The sequence below is a fragment of the Scardinius erythrophthalmus genome (assembly GCF_964197995.2).
Source record: "Scardinius erythrophthalmus genome assembly, chromosome: 1".
Taxonomy (NCBI): domain Eukaryota; kingdom Metazoa; phylum Chordata; class Actinopteri; order Cypriniformes; family Leuciscidae; genus Scardinius; species Scardinius erythrophthalmus.
The window spans coordinates 1,224,203-1,243,033 of NC_138221.1; the positions used below are offsets into that span (position 1 = coordinate 1,224,203).

At 40.3% G+C, this 18,831-nt stretch overlaps 2 protein-coding genes across 3 annotated transcripts in view; both read left to right on the top strand.

Moving 5' to 3' along the window:
* The window catches only part of LOC308682357 (uncharacterized protein), a 48,113-nt gene extending 45,857 nt beyond the window's left edge, over nucleotides 1-2,256 (top strand). The window contains exons 3-4 of one of the 2 annotated variants that reach the window (XR_014029133.1): nucleotides 779-865; nucleotides 1,003-2,252. Coding sequence is in view for 1 of the 2 variants with exons in the window: in XM_081352046.1 (XP_081208172.1) it covers nucleotides 1,003-1,009 (7 nt within the window). In the remaining variant the exon portion in view is untranslated. Of the gene's footprint in view, nucleotides 1-778; nucleotides 866-1,002 lie in introns of both variants that reach the window. The other variant, XM_081352046.1, reaches the window with a different exon arrangement.
* A 419-nt stretch (nucleotides 2,257-2,675) lies between these two features.
* The window catches only part of LOC308687287 (uncharacterized protein), a gene marked incomplete at its 5' end in the record, with an annotated part of 47,751 nt that continues 31,595 nt past the window's right edge, over nucleotides 2,676-18,831 (top strand). The window contains 2 exons of the mRNA XM_081359694.1: nucleotides 2,676-2,813; nucleotides 9,235-9,412. Of these exons, the coding sequence (XP_081215820.1) occupies nucleotides 2,676-2,813; nucleotides 9,235-9,412 (316 nt within the window). The remainder of the gene's footprint in view (nucleotides 2,814-9,234; nucleotides 9,413-18,831) is intronic.

The window sequence follows — 18,831 nt, forward strand, 5'->3', positions numbered from 1 at the left end:
CTTTGTTATATTATATAACAGAGTTCTAGGGGCTGTGAAACTACCATATGAGTTTAAAAACATTCAATCCACAGTCAACTACACAGCCTGCATAAAGTAGCCAGTAGCCAGCACAAATGTTAAACGTGATTAATCGTTTACACTAGATAATGTTACATTTAGCAACAACACTTTAAAAGAATTATATTCAAAACTTGATTTCTTAGTGGTTTTGAAAATATTACTATAAATTACAGCAACTCATCCCCCTTTGCGTTTCAGACGAGGCTCATGTTTATAACAGTAATCTTGCGGGGTGGACTCATTTAAAGTAATGTAATCGTTTGGTTTTAGCCAGGTTTCTGTCAAACACAGCACATCTAGGTTATTATATGAAATCATATCATTAACAATGAGTGCTTTTGAAGTAAGCGATCGAATATTCAGCAATCCAAGCTTTAGCATTTGTTCATTTGTACTATATCTGTTTTTTATTTGTTGAACATCAATTACATTTTTAATTTTTTAACCTTAGATGGGTTTAGGACAGGGATGGGCAACTTCGGTCCTGGAGGGCCACTGTCCTACAGCGTTTAGCTTCAACCCTAATCAAACACACCTGAACAAGCTAATCAAGGTCCTCAGGATTACTAGAAAATTACAGGCAGGTGATTTTTTTCAGGGTTGGAGCTAAACTCTGTAGGACAGTGGCCCTCCAGGACCGAAGTTGCCCATCCCTGGTTTAGGAGCTTTTTGAATGTCCTAATTCTGGGATATGTCTCTATATGATGATATCTAGGTGAAAGAGGTTCTATGTGATGGGAGTTATCTGACCTTGGTGACGTGAGACAGCTATCAGACGGTCGGTTAAGCCAGTATTATGATTGCAAGTGACTTAAGATGGTTTTTTTTTCAGTTCATAATCAATTAGCATTCAGCTGCAACTTCTACAATCCAACATAACAATATTAAAGTTCTGAGCTTCATTTCACTAAGTTTTCTTTCTACCGCTGTGATTTTCAGGTGCTGAAGATGAACAAGATGATCAGGAGTGTCTAAGGATAATAAATATATTGACATGTATGTTGTGTTGCGGAGTCACGAGGCTCGACCTGAGAGCGGCATTTCCTTCGCTTCACCTACACCTCAAACTCGACGTCAACGCAGAAAGGGTGACAATAAGAAGCCTGTAACTAAGCATGTCACTGACGAGCTTTCTGGTTTACTGAAACATATAACCATCTAAAAATATTGTTGTGAATAAAGAGTTTTCTGTCCATCTCTGTTTCTCTCAAGTCACATGAGAGAGCAGTAACAAGGGTCTTTGTCCACACATACAAAGGAACTGTTGTATCTTCAGAGGAAAAAGCCACTGACTGGACAGTCAGGCTACCGAAACAGCAGGACTACACTAGCTGGGATCAGCATGTGTATATGTGATATTGAAATAAGCAGTCATGTGCCTTACAGTAAATATGATTCTTTCTTTCATCGTACTATAAAAGAAAAGACCAGGGGTCTCATTTATAAAACTGTGCGTAGGAACCTTACTAAAAGTGTACGTGCGCCCGAAAGGCAAAAATGGCGTACGCAAAAAAATATTGAGACTTATAAAACCGTTCGTACGCCAGAACCTGTGCAGAATTCCCTTTATAAATCCCAGTCAGCGGAAGATTGTGCGCACATGCGTCTCCTCCCCGAAATAACCATATATGGAGCTTACAACGCCTAGTTTTACTATGCAGATCCTCATCTGCATATCATTTGCATATGATTATTCATTCACGTGATAACGTTTAACGGTACAAGACACATTAGGCAACATTAATAAAAATCAAGTAGTTGCCTATATCTTGCCTTGTTTTTGAATACATAAATCAAATAGTGTAAAATACATTTAAGAGAAAGTTGTTCTCAATCTTTTCCACTGGCCGAATTGTATTTTTAATTGATTTATATTTTTAATGGAAACAGATAGGTCTTGGGCATTATTTGCACGAAACTATTTTCTCAGACAATCTGGTATTATTATGATAAGCAATTATCTCTGTGGTTAAAACATTTAAACACAGCACGCCACAGTAAAAGTGTTCAAAAACACCGCATCCACAACAAATATTTCTATTCTATCTCTGGAACGCCAGCAGTTTTCGGATGCAAGAAGCTTTAAGCCTAGCTAATTTTACTCTGTTAGTTTAGTACTCTATTATAATCTGTAACAAGTATATCTTTCATTTTGATTCTTTTAATAAATATTGTTAAACATTTATTACAATCATTTGACTGGAACTTGGATTTTTGAGTACGTGTCACTTTCTTCCACTCGGATCAGGAAGATCCTAATTGGAAGAAAACTACAAGAGGGTGAGCATTCTTTCTGCTATAAGAATTATAACTGTGAGATTTGATTGATTAATAAAGCCTAGCCAAAGAGGCAGCTTACGACAGGGTTATTGTTGTATAGCAAACACGGTTGAAGAGTACCTAAACAGGCAGACGTATTCTACTAAGGGGAGATTTATTATATTTATAATCCTTATTATCTTTATAATAAAATACGAATTTGTAGAGACTGATCGCCTAACTCTTAAAAGTACGACTAAAGGATAGGCTCTTTAGTTACCGCGGGATTATTTCTATGTCCTGGATAGGATGTAAGATAATTTGGAACGATATTAATCGTATCAACTTTTACAATGTCCATGTTGTCTCCTGGACCTCATGTGTTCATCATTGTGTTGAGTTTGGGAAGATTTACAGGAGAGGAGATGGACACAGTAGATCTGATAAAGAAGATCTTTAGTCCAAGAGCTGCTCAGTTCAGCAACAAAAGAGTGAGAGAGAACAAATGAAGAAGATGATGGCAGATCTTCAAAGAGAAAACAACATGGTATGAAATGTAATTATACAGGATTCGGGAGAAATATGATGCCAGAACTAAAGCAGAGGAAATGTATAAGGAGCAGATTTGGGCTCTCAGGGATAAGCTGGAGGAAGAACATGATGGATATGAGTTACTGCAAGAACTGTGAAATCCTTCAAGATGAACTAGAGAAGAAATTGCTGTAATCTCCTGTGATCAGACTCCCAAATAACTACTACTGCTTCACATTACTGTTCTACTGACCTACCTGCTGATTAGTCCCTGTAAAGCTGCTGTAAAGCCTTAAATCTAGCCTTTGGTTGATGGACTCTTTTGTCAAGTCAAGTCAAGTCGTCTTCATTTATACAGTATAGCGCTTTTAACAATGTAGATTGTTTTTCAAAGCAGCTTTACAGAGATAAACGTATAATTTAAGGTAAGATTGTTTTGGCTTTATAGTGGTTCTTTAATAAAGTTATTTTCCAGCTAAAGTTAGTTTTGATTGATTCGCTTCCATCACAACGATCAATTGTTATTAAATTAGGGGCCGCTAAGACGACACCATTCTCTCTACACAGACTTTAAACGCGAACCTGTGAGAAACGCTGATGGCATTAAGTAACTCGCCGTCCATTTGTGATGACCAGAAGCGCCGTGAACTGCGGATAGCAACATACGTTGCTTGCCAAACATCCGTTAATACCGTGGACGACTTATCAGACATACTGAAGGATGAGATCGGAGCATTCCAGATGCACTGCACCAAATGTACGGCTGTCATTAAGTCAGTTCTTGCGCCATATTTTAGAGAACAACTTTGACAGGACATTGGTGACTCGCCTTACTCTCTTTACTTGGACGAAACAACCGACATTACCGTAAACAAGTTACTTTGCATATGTGTAAAATATCGTTCTAAGACACTCAATCGGTTTATGAGCACTTACCTGGGACTTGTCGAACTTTTGGACGCTGATGCTAATGGGATTGTGGATGCTATCATCAGCTTTCTGCAACCTAACGTGCTGGATGTAGCGAACATGGTTGGCATAGCAACAGATGGAGCAAGCGTAATGGTGGGGAGACGTCATTCCGTGTATATGCTGCTCAAACAGAAACAGCCTAACTTACAACTAATTAAATGTGTATGCCATTCCCTGGATATTGTAGCTCACAAGGCAATGCAGCAGCTCCCTAGCAATATTGACTTCATGATCAGGGAGACTTACAACTGGTTTGCACATTCATCTAAGCGTCAGAATGACTACCGAACTCTTTATGAGATGGTTAACAGTGGAGGATGTCCTTAGAAAATGCTTTCTCCAAATTCTACCCGCTGGTTAGTGACAGCAGATTGCATTGACAGAATCCTTGATCAAGAAGATGCACTTACTTTACATTTCAGTGTAGCAGCAAGCTCTGAACACTGCTATGCAGCGCGGCTTCTGAGTGAAATGTACAAAGACAAGACCAACAGCATTTACCTGCATTTTCTCCGTCCTTTACTGCTGGAAATCAAAGCTGTCAACAAGTGTTTTCAGTTAGAGACCGCTGATAGCCTTTTAGTTTTCCGGGACCTCAACCAGCTGTACATGTCAACACTGAGACGTATAATCAAGCCGAGCGTTTTACGTATGAATAACGAACAACAACTCATGAACTTAGACCTAAAATCTTCCAGTATATACCTCTCACCTAAAGATGCTGACCTGGGGACCACATTCAGTCAGAAGTTGGAGGCGAGCGCTCTGTCACCTGAGAAAAAGCAGGTGGTCTTTTAAAAGAACTCCTGGCCCAGTATCAAATGTTGCCTCAGCAGGGTTCTCCCATTGATTATTGCAACCTAATTTAACCATTGTTTTGGTTAGAGGTAGACTCTTTTCAAGATGCTGCAGGAAACCACTGCTTTCATGATTTAGCACTAGGTGCAATTAAAATCCTCACTCTCCCCATATCCAACGCTCCGGTTGAAAGAGCATTTTCGCAAGTCACGCTGCTCATAGATGACACTAGAAATAGAATGGGATTGCCGCTTCTTTCTGGTTTAATGGATGTGCGCTCAGGGCTGGCACGGAATGGATGGACATCGGCTACCTTCCGTCCTCCTCCCCAACAGTTGTTGGGGAAGTTTGACGCATCCATGTACTAGACAGACTGTAAATAGTTCTAAAACGTTGCATTCAGATGTTCAGCTGTGTTCTTCAGCATCCTGTCAAGTTACAACCGACAGCCTGATACTGTTCTGCATTTAAAGGTAAGATATCTCGCTCTCTCTTTCACACACACACATTCACCCGTTTATCAGGAGTAAAATGTAGTAGTACTAATAATAATAATTCAAATATATAATATAATTTAAATACATTTATTAAATATAACAAAATAAACTGGGTATTTAAATTATCGCAAAACATTTTAAATCTACACCGTGAAAGTGCATTGTGTGTGTGGTCGAAGAGCATAGATGTGAACTGGTTTTGTCATTAGGTTGTGTTGTGTATCAAATAGCACGATGCTGACAGACAAATCACACGACTCGAACCGTGCAGCTGTTAACTTGCGTCTGAACTAGAACTGAGCTCGTTCCAAACCATTATTATTGTCACCACCAGGGGGCAGGCTTTAACATAAAAACTATGATACCCACCCACATATATATTGCAGGTTGTGTTGTCATTTTGTTATTGTGGTTAACTGTTGCTGCTGGTGTTTGTCGTTTGTAGCTATGGTACATTAATCGTGGCACTTAAAATAACTAAATATTGATCAAATATTTTGGGCGGTTTTGTGTGCATTTGGGCGGGTTTTGGACAGGTTTTGGGCTGGAAACTATCAGCTCTATCTGGCAACACTGCCTGCAGTTACCTCTACTTGCGGTGGGTGAGTCGGTGCTGTGTTTGCTCCAGACTAAAAGTAAAAAATATGTAATTTCATATAAGATGTTTGACACTGTATGCAAGGATTGCTCGATTGATTTATAGAGCATGTTTTCTGTTTATATTTTTGAGTATTTTGATCGTTTCATGTCTGTTTGTATACATTATACGATCTTTCTATCTGCGTCATTCTCCATGTGCTTTTTCTAATGAGGTGAGAAACGTATTTTGATTAGGTGACTTTGACTTCTGTTAACCCTCTGGGGTCTGAGGTGTTTTTGGGGTCCTTGAGATGTTCTGACATGCCCTGACATTTGTGCTTTTTTCAGTTGCTTATAAACATATTAATGGCAAAGGTGTAAATTCACTCTATTTAGCACAAACAGGGCTACCATAATATATGAGCAACAAGAATGTACATGTTTGCATTTTTGAGAGAATAATGTTTATGCATGGTTATTGAAAAAACTAAAAACTAAAGTTTCTGAAATAAGGCCACAAAACACATACTAAATATGTGCCAATAAGACTTTTGTCTAATGGATGTCATCGCCTAGTGTTTTTTCTTCAAAATGATGTGAAAATCACCCTGCCTTATCATTCACTTAACACAATACATTGATTTAAATTTTGCAAAGCACTTCCTGTTTGGAAAGGCAATATTCGAGTGGGCGTCAATGATCCAATGACACCATCATGCATATTTAGTGGTTCGAACCTGTGGAGACAATGGGGCCCGCATACTTGATGAGCCATTCATTATGAGCCACAAGAATGCAAGAGCAACAGTTGGAAGCATCTCAATTCTTTTTTATTTTCCCACAAATTGTGCTTGCAAATTGGCCTATAATATCCAAGGAAAACATGTCTAGTAATTGTGCAGTTAATTCTCATACTGTATTTTCAGTTTTGGAATATTTATCCTCTCCCCAAATTTGTCACTAATAAAACACAATAAAAATGATTGAAAGAAAAGGCTTATATTTACCTTTTAATAGTTTGTTTACATCTACCTTGTAAATATATTTTTTTATTAAAAAGGTTACAATTACAACAACAATTCAAGTGTAATCTTTCATTGTAAAAACTAAAGTATACATTTTATCATACATATTTCAAAGTTAAGGATTTGATTACTTGATTATTTGAGGTGGCAGATCCAAAACTAATCAACAAAATGTTGTCTTTCATATGTCTGTAACATAGGTCTTTCGTTTTTATTATAAGAAATATAAATGTTAATTTGCAGTTTAATACGTTGCTTATACAAATACATTTTATTTCAACATATTTCAGTCGATTTTTACTTAGTATAGCAATACAGTTTGCTAAAAGCGAAACATTCATTCACACACAGAAACGCCTGACTGTAACGTTGTTTTTATGAAATATTAGGGCATATAAATGTTCATTTGCAGTTTAATACGTTGCTTATACAAATAGCCTACATTTTATTTCAACATTTCACATTGGTGTGTCACTTGACCCTCTCAATGGCTGCTGGATTATGGCCACTAAGCGGGTAAGAATCTCCCTCTAGCGCCTCTTCTCAAACTCCAGAAGTGACATTTCCTGCATGTCTATTGTTTCCCCCTTTTCCAGACGCATCTCTAACTCCTTCCATGCTGCCAGATGTTTGATGTGTTCAGGTGAGTTCTCGTGGGTGTTTAAAGGGGATGGTGCATTTAATCCACTTCTGATTAAGTTGTACTCTTTTACTGAAAAACAATTTACAGCAAAAGCGGAAGAGTGCATTACTTTTAAGTGAATTAACCAATCTCCTAATTGGCTCACCATTTACCAAAGTCCTGTAAAAGTAGTGTTGGTGACATGATCTACCATCTTCTCTTCTGGGAAAGATTTTGGTTGCATTGGACATAGATATCATATAATAAAGGCTAGATGGCCAATGGTTAAACATTAAAAATTAGGGTCGCAATGGCATTTCAAAAGGTCGCATATGCGACCATTTTGGTCGCAGTGTAGTTCCCTGCCATTGGACCTCTGTTTACTAAATCAGATCTCATTGCACCCGAGAAGACAAAAGGCCAGTTTGCTGGGTCAAGAGGTGGAGCGTGCTGGACTTTAGCTGGAACAGAAGGGGCCTCAGTTGGAGGAGTCTCTTTTGCTTGATGGGATTCTGAAGACTGAGGTTTTGCCTCAGGAGGATCAGCAGATGACCCTTAAATATTAAATATACATTAACAGGAATGAATGGACAGTGTAAAGGCTGATTTCAATAAAGTAGGCACAATGTTGTGTTGTACAATATAAATTAATACAACCAGTGTTTTATATCAGAGTGCAAACTAAAATAACCTAATCCTACAGAATCAATCTGATGTTGAGTCTGTGACTGTCAATGCCGGTGCCGGCCCGTGGGGTTGTGGGGCCCTAGGCAAGATCATGAAGATTGGCCCCACCGGAGTAAAACACTGTCATTACACTGTTATGAAGGAAGAGAAAGCACATTTCAATATTTAAGTTTATAAATGTGTATTGAGTGTAGCATTCAACATACATAAGAAAAAACATTTTCATGAATTTAAACAAACAAGAGTGCAAGTGAGCTTGAAAAATTAAACTAAATATATATATACATAAAACACAAATGATATAAATAAATTGTACATAACTAAATCAAATAAAAAATAAATTAATTCTATAATAAAATATAAGGCTACAGATTTAGATTTTTACTTTGCGTGACTGTTACGGCCGTTGGCCTTTCTGGTCGTTCTCCTGCCCCTCCTCTCTTTCAGGCCTGATTGCTGTCACCTGGGAAGTTGGCGTTTAAATAGGAGCTTCTCTGCTGCATTGATCTCTCTCTCTTCCTGCTCGGGTCTGGTGTTTCAAGGCTCGAACGCTGCTCGTCCGTGTTCACGCCTCGCTCGGGACGCCAGGATTTTACACGGATGCACATTTAAGTTTATTTAAGTTTGTCTTTTAGTTTTACACTCAACACTTGCACTCGCACAAAACAATACATCCATGCACATTCAAATTGGAGGCGCATGCGCACGCGGCGACTCGCAGCTACAGGTGTCGGTGTGCTTGTTTGTGCTTTGTCAGTTGTTTTCTTTGTTTTTCTGCGTCTCAAAATAACTTTTTTCTCTCAACACTGTCGGACACGGAGATTTGTTTTATACCCTACTGAAAAACTGTAAAAAGAGAGGCTTGATGGAGAAAATGGGGATTATTGTTTTACTGACTTTAATCCACCTGAGTTTGTGTGTGTTTGAAGCACCTCAGGAGTCGGTAAGAATCAAATATTCCCGGGAGTTTCTTTTACAATGGTATAAGCCTAACAACGTGAAACAACCGGCGGGAATTGGTTATCCTGATTTGGGAAGTTTTTCACCTGCTGCTGTTGGACAAAAACAAAATCGCTCGCGACAAAAGGATTCTACATTTAAAATTCGGAAGAGAGGACGGAAAGGAGGTGTTCGTCAGAAAATGAAAAAACAAATTCTTTCTAAAATTCCTCTCCCTACAATTTTGTTAACGAATGTGCAGTCTCTACGTAAAAAGACGGATGAGCTTCAAGCTATGGTGAAATTCCAGCATGACTTCAGGAATGTTTGCGTGATGGCGTTCACGGAGACTTGGCTCTCCGAGGGGGATTCGGATTCGAGCCTACGACTGGATGACTTCGGAGTGCCTGTTCGCATGGATCGGGATGAGACGGCAACCGGTAAAGCGCAAGGAGGTGGGGTATGTCTGTATATTAGAGAAAGCTGGTGCAAATCTGTGCACATTAAGGGGAGAGTGTGCACGAAAGATATCGAGTTATTGACTGTGGCACTAAGACCTCAGTACTTGCCCCGGGAGTTTCCTCAGCTGTTCGTTACGGTAGTTTACATCCACCCCCGAGCAAATGAGGATAATGCAGTAAGGGAGATTGAACGTGTGGTCCATGAACTGCAATCTGCATCTCCTGACGCACCCTGTTTTATTCTGGGAGATTTTAATAAGTGTTGTTTGAAGAAATCACTGGGCCACTTTAATCAGTATGTAACCTGCCCAACACGTAAGGATTCAATTCTGGATTTGTGTTATGGGTCGATTAAAGGAGCTTACAAGTCATTCGGGAAACCACCTTTGGGAACCTCAGATCATAATATGGTTTTACTTGTCCCTATATATAAAACTGTTCTGAAACGTGAAAAGGCACAGGTAATTAAGACGAAAGTCTGGTCTGAAGATGCTACGTTATGTTTAAAAGGGTGTCTGGATTGTACAGATTGGACTATTTTTATGGACTCTGGTTCAGACATTGATCAAGTAACAGATGAAATTTGTAGTTATGTGACATTTTGTGAGGACATGTTAATACCTGTGAAATCGTTTAAGAAATTTCCAAACAGTAAACCGTGGGTTACAAAATCACTCAAGATTCTTCTGTCAAAAAGAAATAGGGCTTTCAAAGAGGGTAATACTGTAGAGCATTATATGCTAAAAAGAGAAATTAAGTGTGAAATAAAGAGGGCTAAAGCAGTTTATAAGGAAGATCTCGAGTTTAAATTGAAAAATTGAAATTTAGGTTCTGTTTGGGAGGGGATGCATTTAATTACAGGTCAGGATAGTAGGAAAATAAATAATAGAATTACTTTGAACGGATTCAGTTCAGATGCAGCTTTATCACAGGATTTTAATCATTTTTATATGAGATTTGATACGCATGATTTTAAATCAGAAATTGAGGTTTTGAAAAATAAGTGTAGGATAAACAGAGATAATGTTGGTGTCCCCTTTGATGTAGGAGATGTGATAACAGTTTTTAAACAATGTAAAATCAGTAAGGCACCGGGGCCTGATAATATAGGGGGTCGTTTACTCAAGGAATGTGCTGAGCAGTTAGGACCAATATTTTATGACATTTTTGCCTGGTCCCTAAAAATACAAAAAGTACCTGCACGGTGGAAGCAGTCTACTCTGATTCCATTGCCAAAAAAGCAGAACGCACAGTTATTAGATGATTTTAGACCTGTGGCGCTCACATCCTTAGTGATGAAATGTTTAGAAAAATTAGTTAAGAGAGAAATTATGCACAAGACTGAGAGTTCTCTAGATCCTCTTCAATTTGCGTACAGAAATAAGCGAGGCGTAGAGGATGCTGTCGCAACTCTCTTACATTTAGTATTTCAGCATTTAGAGAAGCCGAAAACTTTTGTTAAATTACTTTTTATTGATTTTTCATCTGCCTTCAATACTATTCAGCCACATATTTTAATTGACAAACTCATTGAAGAATTTGGGTTGGATTTGTATTTGGTAGGCTGGATTTTAGATTTCCTTGTGGAGAGAACACAGAGAGTCAAAGTAAACGACTGTTATTCTGAATGGTTGGTGTCATCGACTGGGTCACCTCAAGGGTGCGTCCTCTCTCCCTTATTATTTATTTTGTACACTAATACGTGTAAGAGTAGTTTTGGAAATAGGCACATCTTAAAATTTGCTGACGACTCTGTAATCGTTAGCTTATTAAGTGAGGTGGATTCTACGCATGGTCCTGTTGTTGAGGATTTTATTGTTTGGTGTCAGAATGCTTTTTTAAAACTTAATGTTCTGAAAACTAAAGAGATGACTCGATTTTAGATTGAGAGGGAAATCAACTGATGATAAGCAGATAAGTATTAATGGAGCGGGTATCCAGAGTGTTGAACAGTACAAGTATTTGGGTACTGTATTAGATTGTAAATTGACGTTTTCCGCAAATACTGATTCTTTGTGTAAGAAGGGGCAGCAAAGATTGTATTGCTTACGGAAACTGAGGTCATTTAATGTGGATAAAACATTGATGTGCATGTTTTATAGATCCTATATTGAGTCGGTTGTATCCTTTTCATTGTTGTGCTGGTTCAACTCTCTGAATGTGAAAAATAAAAACCGTATTGAGAGGATGGTAAAGCAGGGAAACAAAATAACAGGGAGGAAGCAGATGACTATGGCTCAGTTATACCATAGACAGGCTTTGGGAAAAGCCGAGAACATTTTGTTAGATGATTCTCACCCCTTGTACTCTGAGTTCCATCTTCTCCCGTCTGGTAGCCGGTATAGAACTCCGCTTAGTAAAACTAATCGGTTTAAAAATTCATTTGTCCCCTCAGCTGTGAAGTTTTTAAATTCTAGGTAAATGTATTTATTGGGTACTTTCTCTCTTCTCCTATTTTTGTGTATGTGTGTGTGATCCTGTTTTATGTGTATGCTTGTTTGCTGCAACTAAATTGCCTTCGGGAAATGAATAAAGATGAACTGAACTGAACTGAATTACTAGACAAAAAATCATATCCTGAGAAAAGTGGATTTTGAGAGGTATAGCGCCATAGACCTCCATTCATTCTGCACTCGTCCTGTGAGCGCCCTCATGTGGAGCCAGAGTGGAACTGCACTCGTCCTGTGAGCGCCCTCATGTGGAGCCAGAGTGGAACTGCACTCGTCCTGTGAGCGCCCTCATGTGGAGCCAGAGTGGAACTGCACTCGTCCTGTGAGCGCCCTCATGTGGAGCCAGACTGGAACTGCACTCGTCCTGTGAACGCCCTCATGTGGAGCCAGAGTGGAGCTGCACTCGTCCTGTGAGCGCCCTCATGTGGAGCCAGAGCGGAACTGCACTCGTCCTGTGAGCGCCCTCATGTGGAGCCAGAGCGGAACTGCACTCGTCCTGTGAGCGCCCTCATGTGGAGCCAGAGCGGAACTGCACTCGTCCTGTGAGCGCCCTCATGTGGAGCCAGAGCGGAACTGCACTCGTCCTGTGAGCGCCCTCATGTGGAGCCAGAGCGGAACTGCACTCGTCCTGTGAGCGCCCTCATGTGGAGCCAGAGCGGAACTGCACTCGTCCTGTGAGCGCCCTCATGTGGAGCCAGAGCGGAACTGCACTCGTCCTGTGAGCGCCCTCATGTGGAGCCAGAGCGGAACTGCACTCGTCCTGTGAGCGCCCTCATGTGGAGCCAGAGCGGAACTGCACTCGTCCTGTGAGCGCCCTCATGTGGAGCCAGAGCGGAACTGCACTCGTCCTGTGAGCGCCCTCATGTGGAGCCAGAGCGGAACTGCACTCGTCCTGTGAGCGCCCTCATGTGGAGCCAGAGCGGAACTGCACTCGTCCTGTGAGCGCCCTCATGTGGAGCCAGAGCGGAACTGCACTCGTCCTGTGAGCGCCCTCATGTGGAGCCAGAGCGGAACTGCACTCGTCCTGTGAACGCCCTCATGTGGAGCCAGAGCGGAACTGCACTCGTCCTGTGAGCGCCCTCATGTGGAGCCAGAGCGGAACTGCACTCGTCCTGTGAGCGCCCTCATGTGGAGCCAGAGCGGAACTGCACTCGTCCTGTGAGCGCCCTCATGTGGAGCCAGAGCGGAACTGCACTCGTCCTGTGAGCGCCCTCATGTGGAGCCAGAGCGGAACTGCACTCGTCCTGTGAGCGCCCTCATGTGGAGCCAGAGCGGAACTGCACTCGTCCTGTGAGCGCCCTCATGTGGAGCCAGAGCGGAACTGCACTCGTCCTGTGAGCGCCCTCATGTGGAGCCAGAGCGGAACTGCACTCGTCCTGTGAGCGCCCTCATGTGGAGCCAGAGCGGAACTGCACTCGTCCTGTGAGCGCCCTCATGTGGAGCCAGAGCGGAACTGCACTCGTCCTGTGAGCGCCCTCATGTGGAGCCAGAGCGGAACTGCACTCGTCCTGTGAGCGCCCTCATGTGGAGCCAGAGCGGAACTGCACTCATCCTGTGAGCGCCTTCATGTGGAGCCAGAGCGGAACTGCACTCGTCCTGTGAGCGCCCTCATGTGGAGTCAGAGCGGAACTGCACTCGTCCTGTGAGCGCCCTCATGTGGAGCCAGAGCGGAACTGCACTCGTCCTGTGAGCGCCCTCATGTGGAGCCAGAGCGGAACTGCACTCGTCCTGTGAGCGCCCTCATGTGGAGCCAGAGCGGAACTGCACTCGTCCTGTGAGCGCCCTCATGTGGAGCCAGAGCGGAACTGCACTCGTCCTGTGAGCGCCCTCATGTGGAGCCAGAGCGGAACTGCACTCGTTCTGTGAGCGCCCTCATGTGGAGCCAGAGCGGAACTGCACTCGTCCTGTGAGCGCCCTCATGTGGAGCCAGAGTGGAACTGCACTCGTCCTGTGAGCGCCCTCATGTGGAGCCAGAGTGGAACTGCACTCGTCCTGTGAGCGCCCTCATGTGGAGCCAGAGTGGAGCTGCACTCGTCCTGTGAGCGCCCTCATGTGGAGCCAGAGTGGAACTGCACTCGTCCTGTGGGCGCCCTCATGTGGAGCCAGAGTGGAACTGCACTCATCCTGTGAGCGCCTTCATGTGGAGCCAGAGTGGAACTGCAAGCAGTTCAGAAGCCGGAAGTGTACTGAGAGTGGAACTTCTCCTCTCTATGAAGCCTCAATTTCTGTCCAATCACGTGCGCGTTTCGCTTTGGGTGTCAGATAGGGTGTTAGTGTTTGGGGTTAGGGTGGGCCTAGGGGAGAGGGGATAGGGTGTTAGTGTTTGGTGAAGGGTTTGTATTTAGAGCAATGGCAACAGCCAAAAAAAAGGAAAACTTCCCCTATCTGGGAATATTTTGAGCATATAGCTTCCAAAGTATTTATGCATTTCTAAAAAAGAAGAAAAAATAAAAATGTATTTATTTATTAATTAATTTATTATTTTATTTTATAATTGTTGACCGTTGATGTGTCTTATATTCAGGCAATGTACATGTACATTCATTTTTCTCCTCACACTTCTGGGGTGGAAACCTTTGTCTTCTGTTGGACAGTGCTGTAGACCAGCACAAACAAAGCTCAATCACGCACTCTGTGTGTGTGTGTGTGTGTGTGTGTGTTCGTGTGTGTGTGTGTAGAGTGAGAGAGTGAGTAGGCCTACGTTAGATCTTATTGAATCATATAAGCTCATTTTATATTTTACTGTCACACTTTAATGGGTAAAATAATTTATTTAATGGACAAATCAAACAAAAACATGTAAGGCTTTTATTTGTTCACATAACATTGAGAGTGTGTTGTGGTTGCTTCATCTGCCCTAACACAGGCTTCTGGCTGCTTTATTTTAAATAAGCACCAGGTGGCGCTGTTCTCCACACTCTCGAAGCTTTAAATCTTTCCCGGAACAGTCAGGAGAAAGCCTCAGTGATTCACGAGGCTTCATTTCCCCATCCCTACCACCATACGTCCCCTTTTCCCGGACATGTTCTCTTTTTGGACCTTAAAAAATGATCGCCCAAAAAGCCCGGGATTCAGCTTTTGCTTTATATAGTCGCCGTTCATTCATTGTGTGCGTTTGTGCATTGCTTTAGGTCCCGCCTTCTCGCACGCCACCATTGGTCGGTCGGTCATGTACGTAACGCCGCGGGAACTTTGGAATGCGGAAGTGACGCGTGTCGCGAAGCAAACACCGATAGGTCCAGCACTGAACTCCATTCATTTCCAGTGTTTCTGAAGCACGCGCGCTGGTAAGTTGATGAAATTACTGTGTTTTTCACTTTTAAACACTTCAGTCGTCCTCTCGTGAATCTAGGCAGTAGTTGTATTTTATGTAGCCAGCTTTAGTTAGTGTTTATTGGAAGAGAATAGTTAACTGCAGAGCTTAGTGACCAACACTTCACTAATGTTCGCTACCAGTCAGAAATGTGTAAATTAAACCCTGAGGTCGTAGTTAAATAATGTGATGTTGCACTTCAGAGTTTTTCTGTCAGCCATGTTTACATACATGAGGTGATCAGAATATTAGAAATACAGCTGGATATATAAAGCAAATAAGTACAGCAGCAGCACCCCCACAAATAATATAAGACCTCAATGCTAAAACCTGTAAATGTGTATAAAATCCTGAACATTATAGAAAAGCTGAATGTATGGCTGAGCATACAGTATCATAATGCAATAAACATATAATTTGCATAATGTGTTGGATGAGCAAAATGATCATCCAGCTTCTTCCATAATGTTGTTGTGTAAGAACAATTTGAATAACAATAGTTATATATATATATATATATATATATAATATGTATATATATAATATGTATATGTGTGTGTGTGTGTGTGTGTGTTTTGTTTTTGTGTTCTCATTTAAAGGTACAAAATATAAGAAAAAATCCCCCAAATCACTATATTTCCTGCAGTTGTGTACTTACAATATCCCAAAAGTCTCCAAATATTTTTTATTTCAGAGAAATTCCAGTTTTAAATAATGGCCCGTCCTGGATTCAAGATTTCAAATAAACACTTCTTGATGAATGAATATAATATGCTTTACAAATTAAAAATACAAACACACACACACACACACACAAAAAAACAAAACTGTTTGACCATTTAAACTGCGTTGCAGCTTAACAGGTTAAAGACTATTAAAGATTAAACATTTTTTCTCAGAAATGTTCATTTGAAGTGCAATTTTTGGCATTATTATTAGTCAAATATGGACAGAAAAAGCATTTACTCATACTAGCTACATATAATAGCTTTATCTATCAGTCATCTTTATCACACAAAAGTAATCAGAATAAATCATTTCAAAATAATGATGATGTAGATTAACAAGTCATGTAATGATTGGGCTAAGTTAAATCAAGACAACACAGCTGTATAATGTTATGGGCTCTCACTGAGCTCTAAAATGGCTCTCCACCTGAAAAAAGCCAGTCTACTGTATTATAAATAGTATTAGTATAGTATTAATTAAAAATAAATAAATCTGACTTACCAGGAGTAGGCTATCCAGTATCCTGATAGCGACGATGGCTAATGATAATGATATCATTCGTCTGTACTATTCCTTCTATAAGAAATCATCTCAACAATATAGTGTAGCAGCAAAAAAAATACAGATATAAACTTAATATCATTAAAATAAAATAGAAAGCTGCGCTTACAGACGCTCACATCTACATAAACACAGCACTGACGTCTTCACTTCCAGGTGAAGAAGCTGTCAATGAACAACTGCCCCCACGAGAGAAATGTGTCAGAACGGCGAACGAAAAATCTGGGAACGTAAACGAAAACTTCAGAAGCCTAAATGAAAACTCTGGAAGCACATTTGTAAGTTCAGATCAGCGAACGAAATATGAGAAATAGTTAGCAAAACATGCAGTGTATTAAAAACGAAGTCAAAAAATTTGCCTGCGATTTAGTCTTTTTCAGTTTCAAAGATGTTTTATTCAGTTTCAATTTATATTTTCATTAGTTTCTTGAAAAGTTACGTTCATTATTATTGGATCAAAATTAATTCCATAGGTTTCACTTTTTTTGTGTTTTTAAGCCCCAAAAAACGCCATCTCCGTCTAAGCGAAAGGCACATCTGATCAAATATTTTTATGTTTTCACCCGCGACCGTTCTTGTGTAAACAGGGACTTAGATCGACTACAAAATTAGCCCATACATGACCATATTAGCCCGGTTCTGTCAACACTGCATTGGCTCCCTAATAAACATCATATAAATTTTAAAATATTGCTGATTACTTACAAAGCACTAAATGGTTTAGCTCCGCAGTACTTGAGAGAGCTCTTAACGCATTATAGTCCTTAAGGTCTATTGCGATCTCAAAATTCCGGCCAGTTAATAATACCTAGTAGGGCTGAGTATTGACACAAACTTCACAATTTGATTCGATTTCGATTCACAAGCTTGCAATTCGATTCGATTTCGATTACGATTCAATTCGATTCAATATCGATTATTTTGGATATCAGGTACAATACATTGCAAATTTTATCAAGGAAAATCTCTTAACAATTATTGTAAACTATGGGAGTCAGTTGTAGCCTCTAGGCTTCATTAGCCTACTATAATATTGAAGGTAAAAATTATCTGATTTGTATACAAACAGTTAAAATACACTTTTATTTATTTTTATAATAATAAAGTTATATGAAATTATATACAAATTTAAATGGTGGCTGTCATAAAAAAACTTTCCAGATTTATTCAAACATGCATTAAATATTGAAGAACATTAAAAATTATAATGAATATGTAATATAGTGCATAGCCTATATTTAACAAAATGCTTCTCTCTAGAGTTAATTTTTCTAGCTGACTAACGAGTTTATGGTCACTGGATATGTTTTTTCTGAGGTAAATGTGATTGTACATGACATTGTTTACTAACGTCTTTCCACGGTTGAAACACTGATTGAGCGTCTAAGTGGTGTCCGCTTAATAATATAGAATTCATAGACAATTGGAAAAGTTTTGGGGGCAAACCTGACCTGTTGAAAAGAGATGGTATTCATCCCTCCTGGGATGGTGCTGCTCTTCTCTCTAGTAATATGGCTCATAGTCTTAGAGCTCAAACATGACAATCTGGGGCTCAGGTCAGGAAGCAGACAGACTGGCTAAACCGACTGTCTGCTAGCGGCCTCGCGTCACCAAGGTCAGATAAATCCTATCACATAGAGCCTCTTTCACCTAGATATCATCATATAGAGACTGTGTCTGTTCCCCGAATTTGGAAATCCAAAAAACGTTTAAACCCATCTAAGGTTAAAAATTTAATTGATGTTCAACAAATAAAAAACAGCTATAGTACAGATGAGCAAATGCTAAAGCTTGGGTTGCTGAATATTCGATCGCTTACTTCAAAAGCACTCGTTGTGAATGATATGATTTCAGATAATAACCTAGATGTGCTGTGTTTGACAGAAACCTGGCTAAAACCAAACGATTACATTACTTTAAATGAATCAACCCCGCAAGATTACTGTTATAAACATGAGCCTCGTCCGAAACACAAAGGGGGTGGTGTTGCTGTAATTTATAGTAATAGTTTCAAAACCACTAAGAAATCAAGTTTTAAATTTAATTCTTTTGAAGAATTGGTGCTTAATGTGAAAATATATAGTGTAAACGATAAATCACGTTTGAGATTTGTGCTGGCTACTGTATACAGGCCACCAGGGCACCATACAGACTTTATCAAAGAATTTGCGGACTTTCAATCAGAATTAATATTGACTGCAGATAAAGTACTAATTGTTGGTGATTTACATCGATAATGAAAAAGATGCATTGGGATTGGCATTTAAAGACATTGTAAATTCAATTGGAGTTAGACGACACGTGTCAGGACCTACTCATCGTCGTAATCATACTCTAGATCTAAT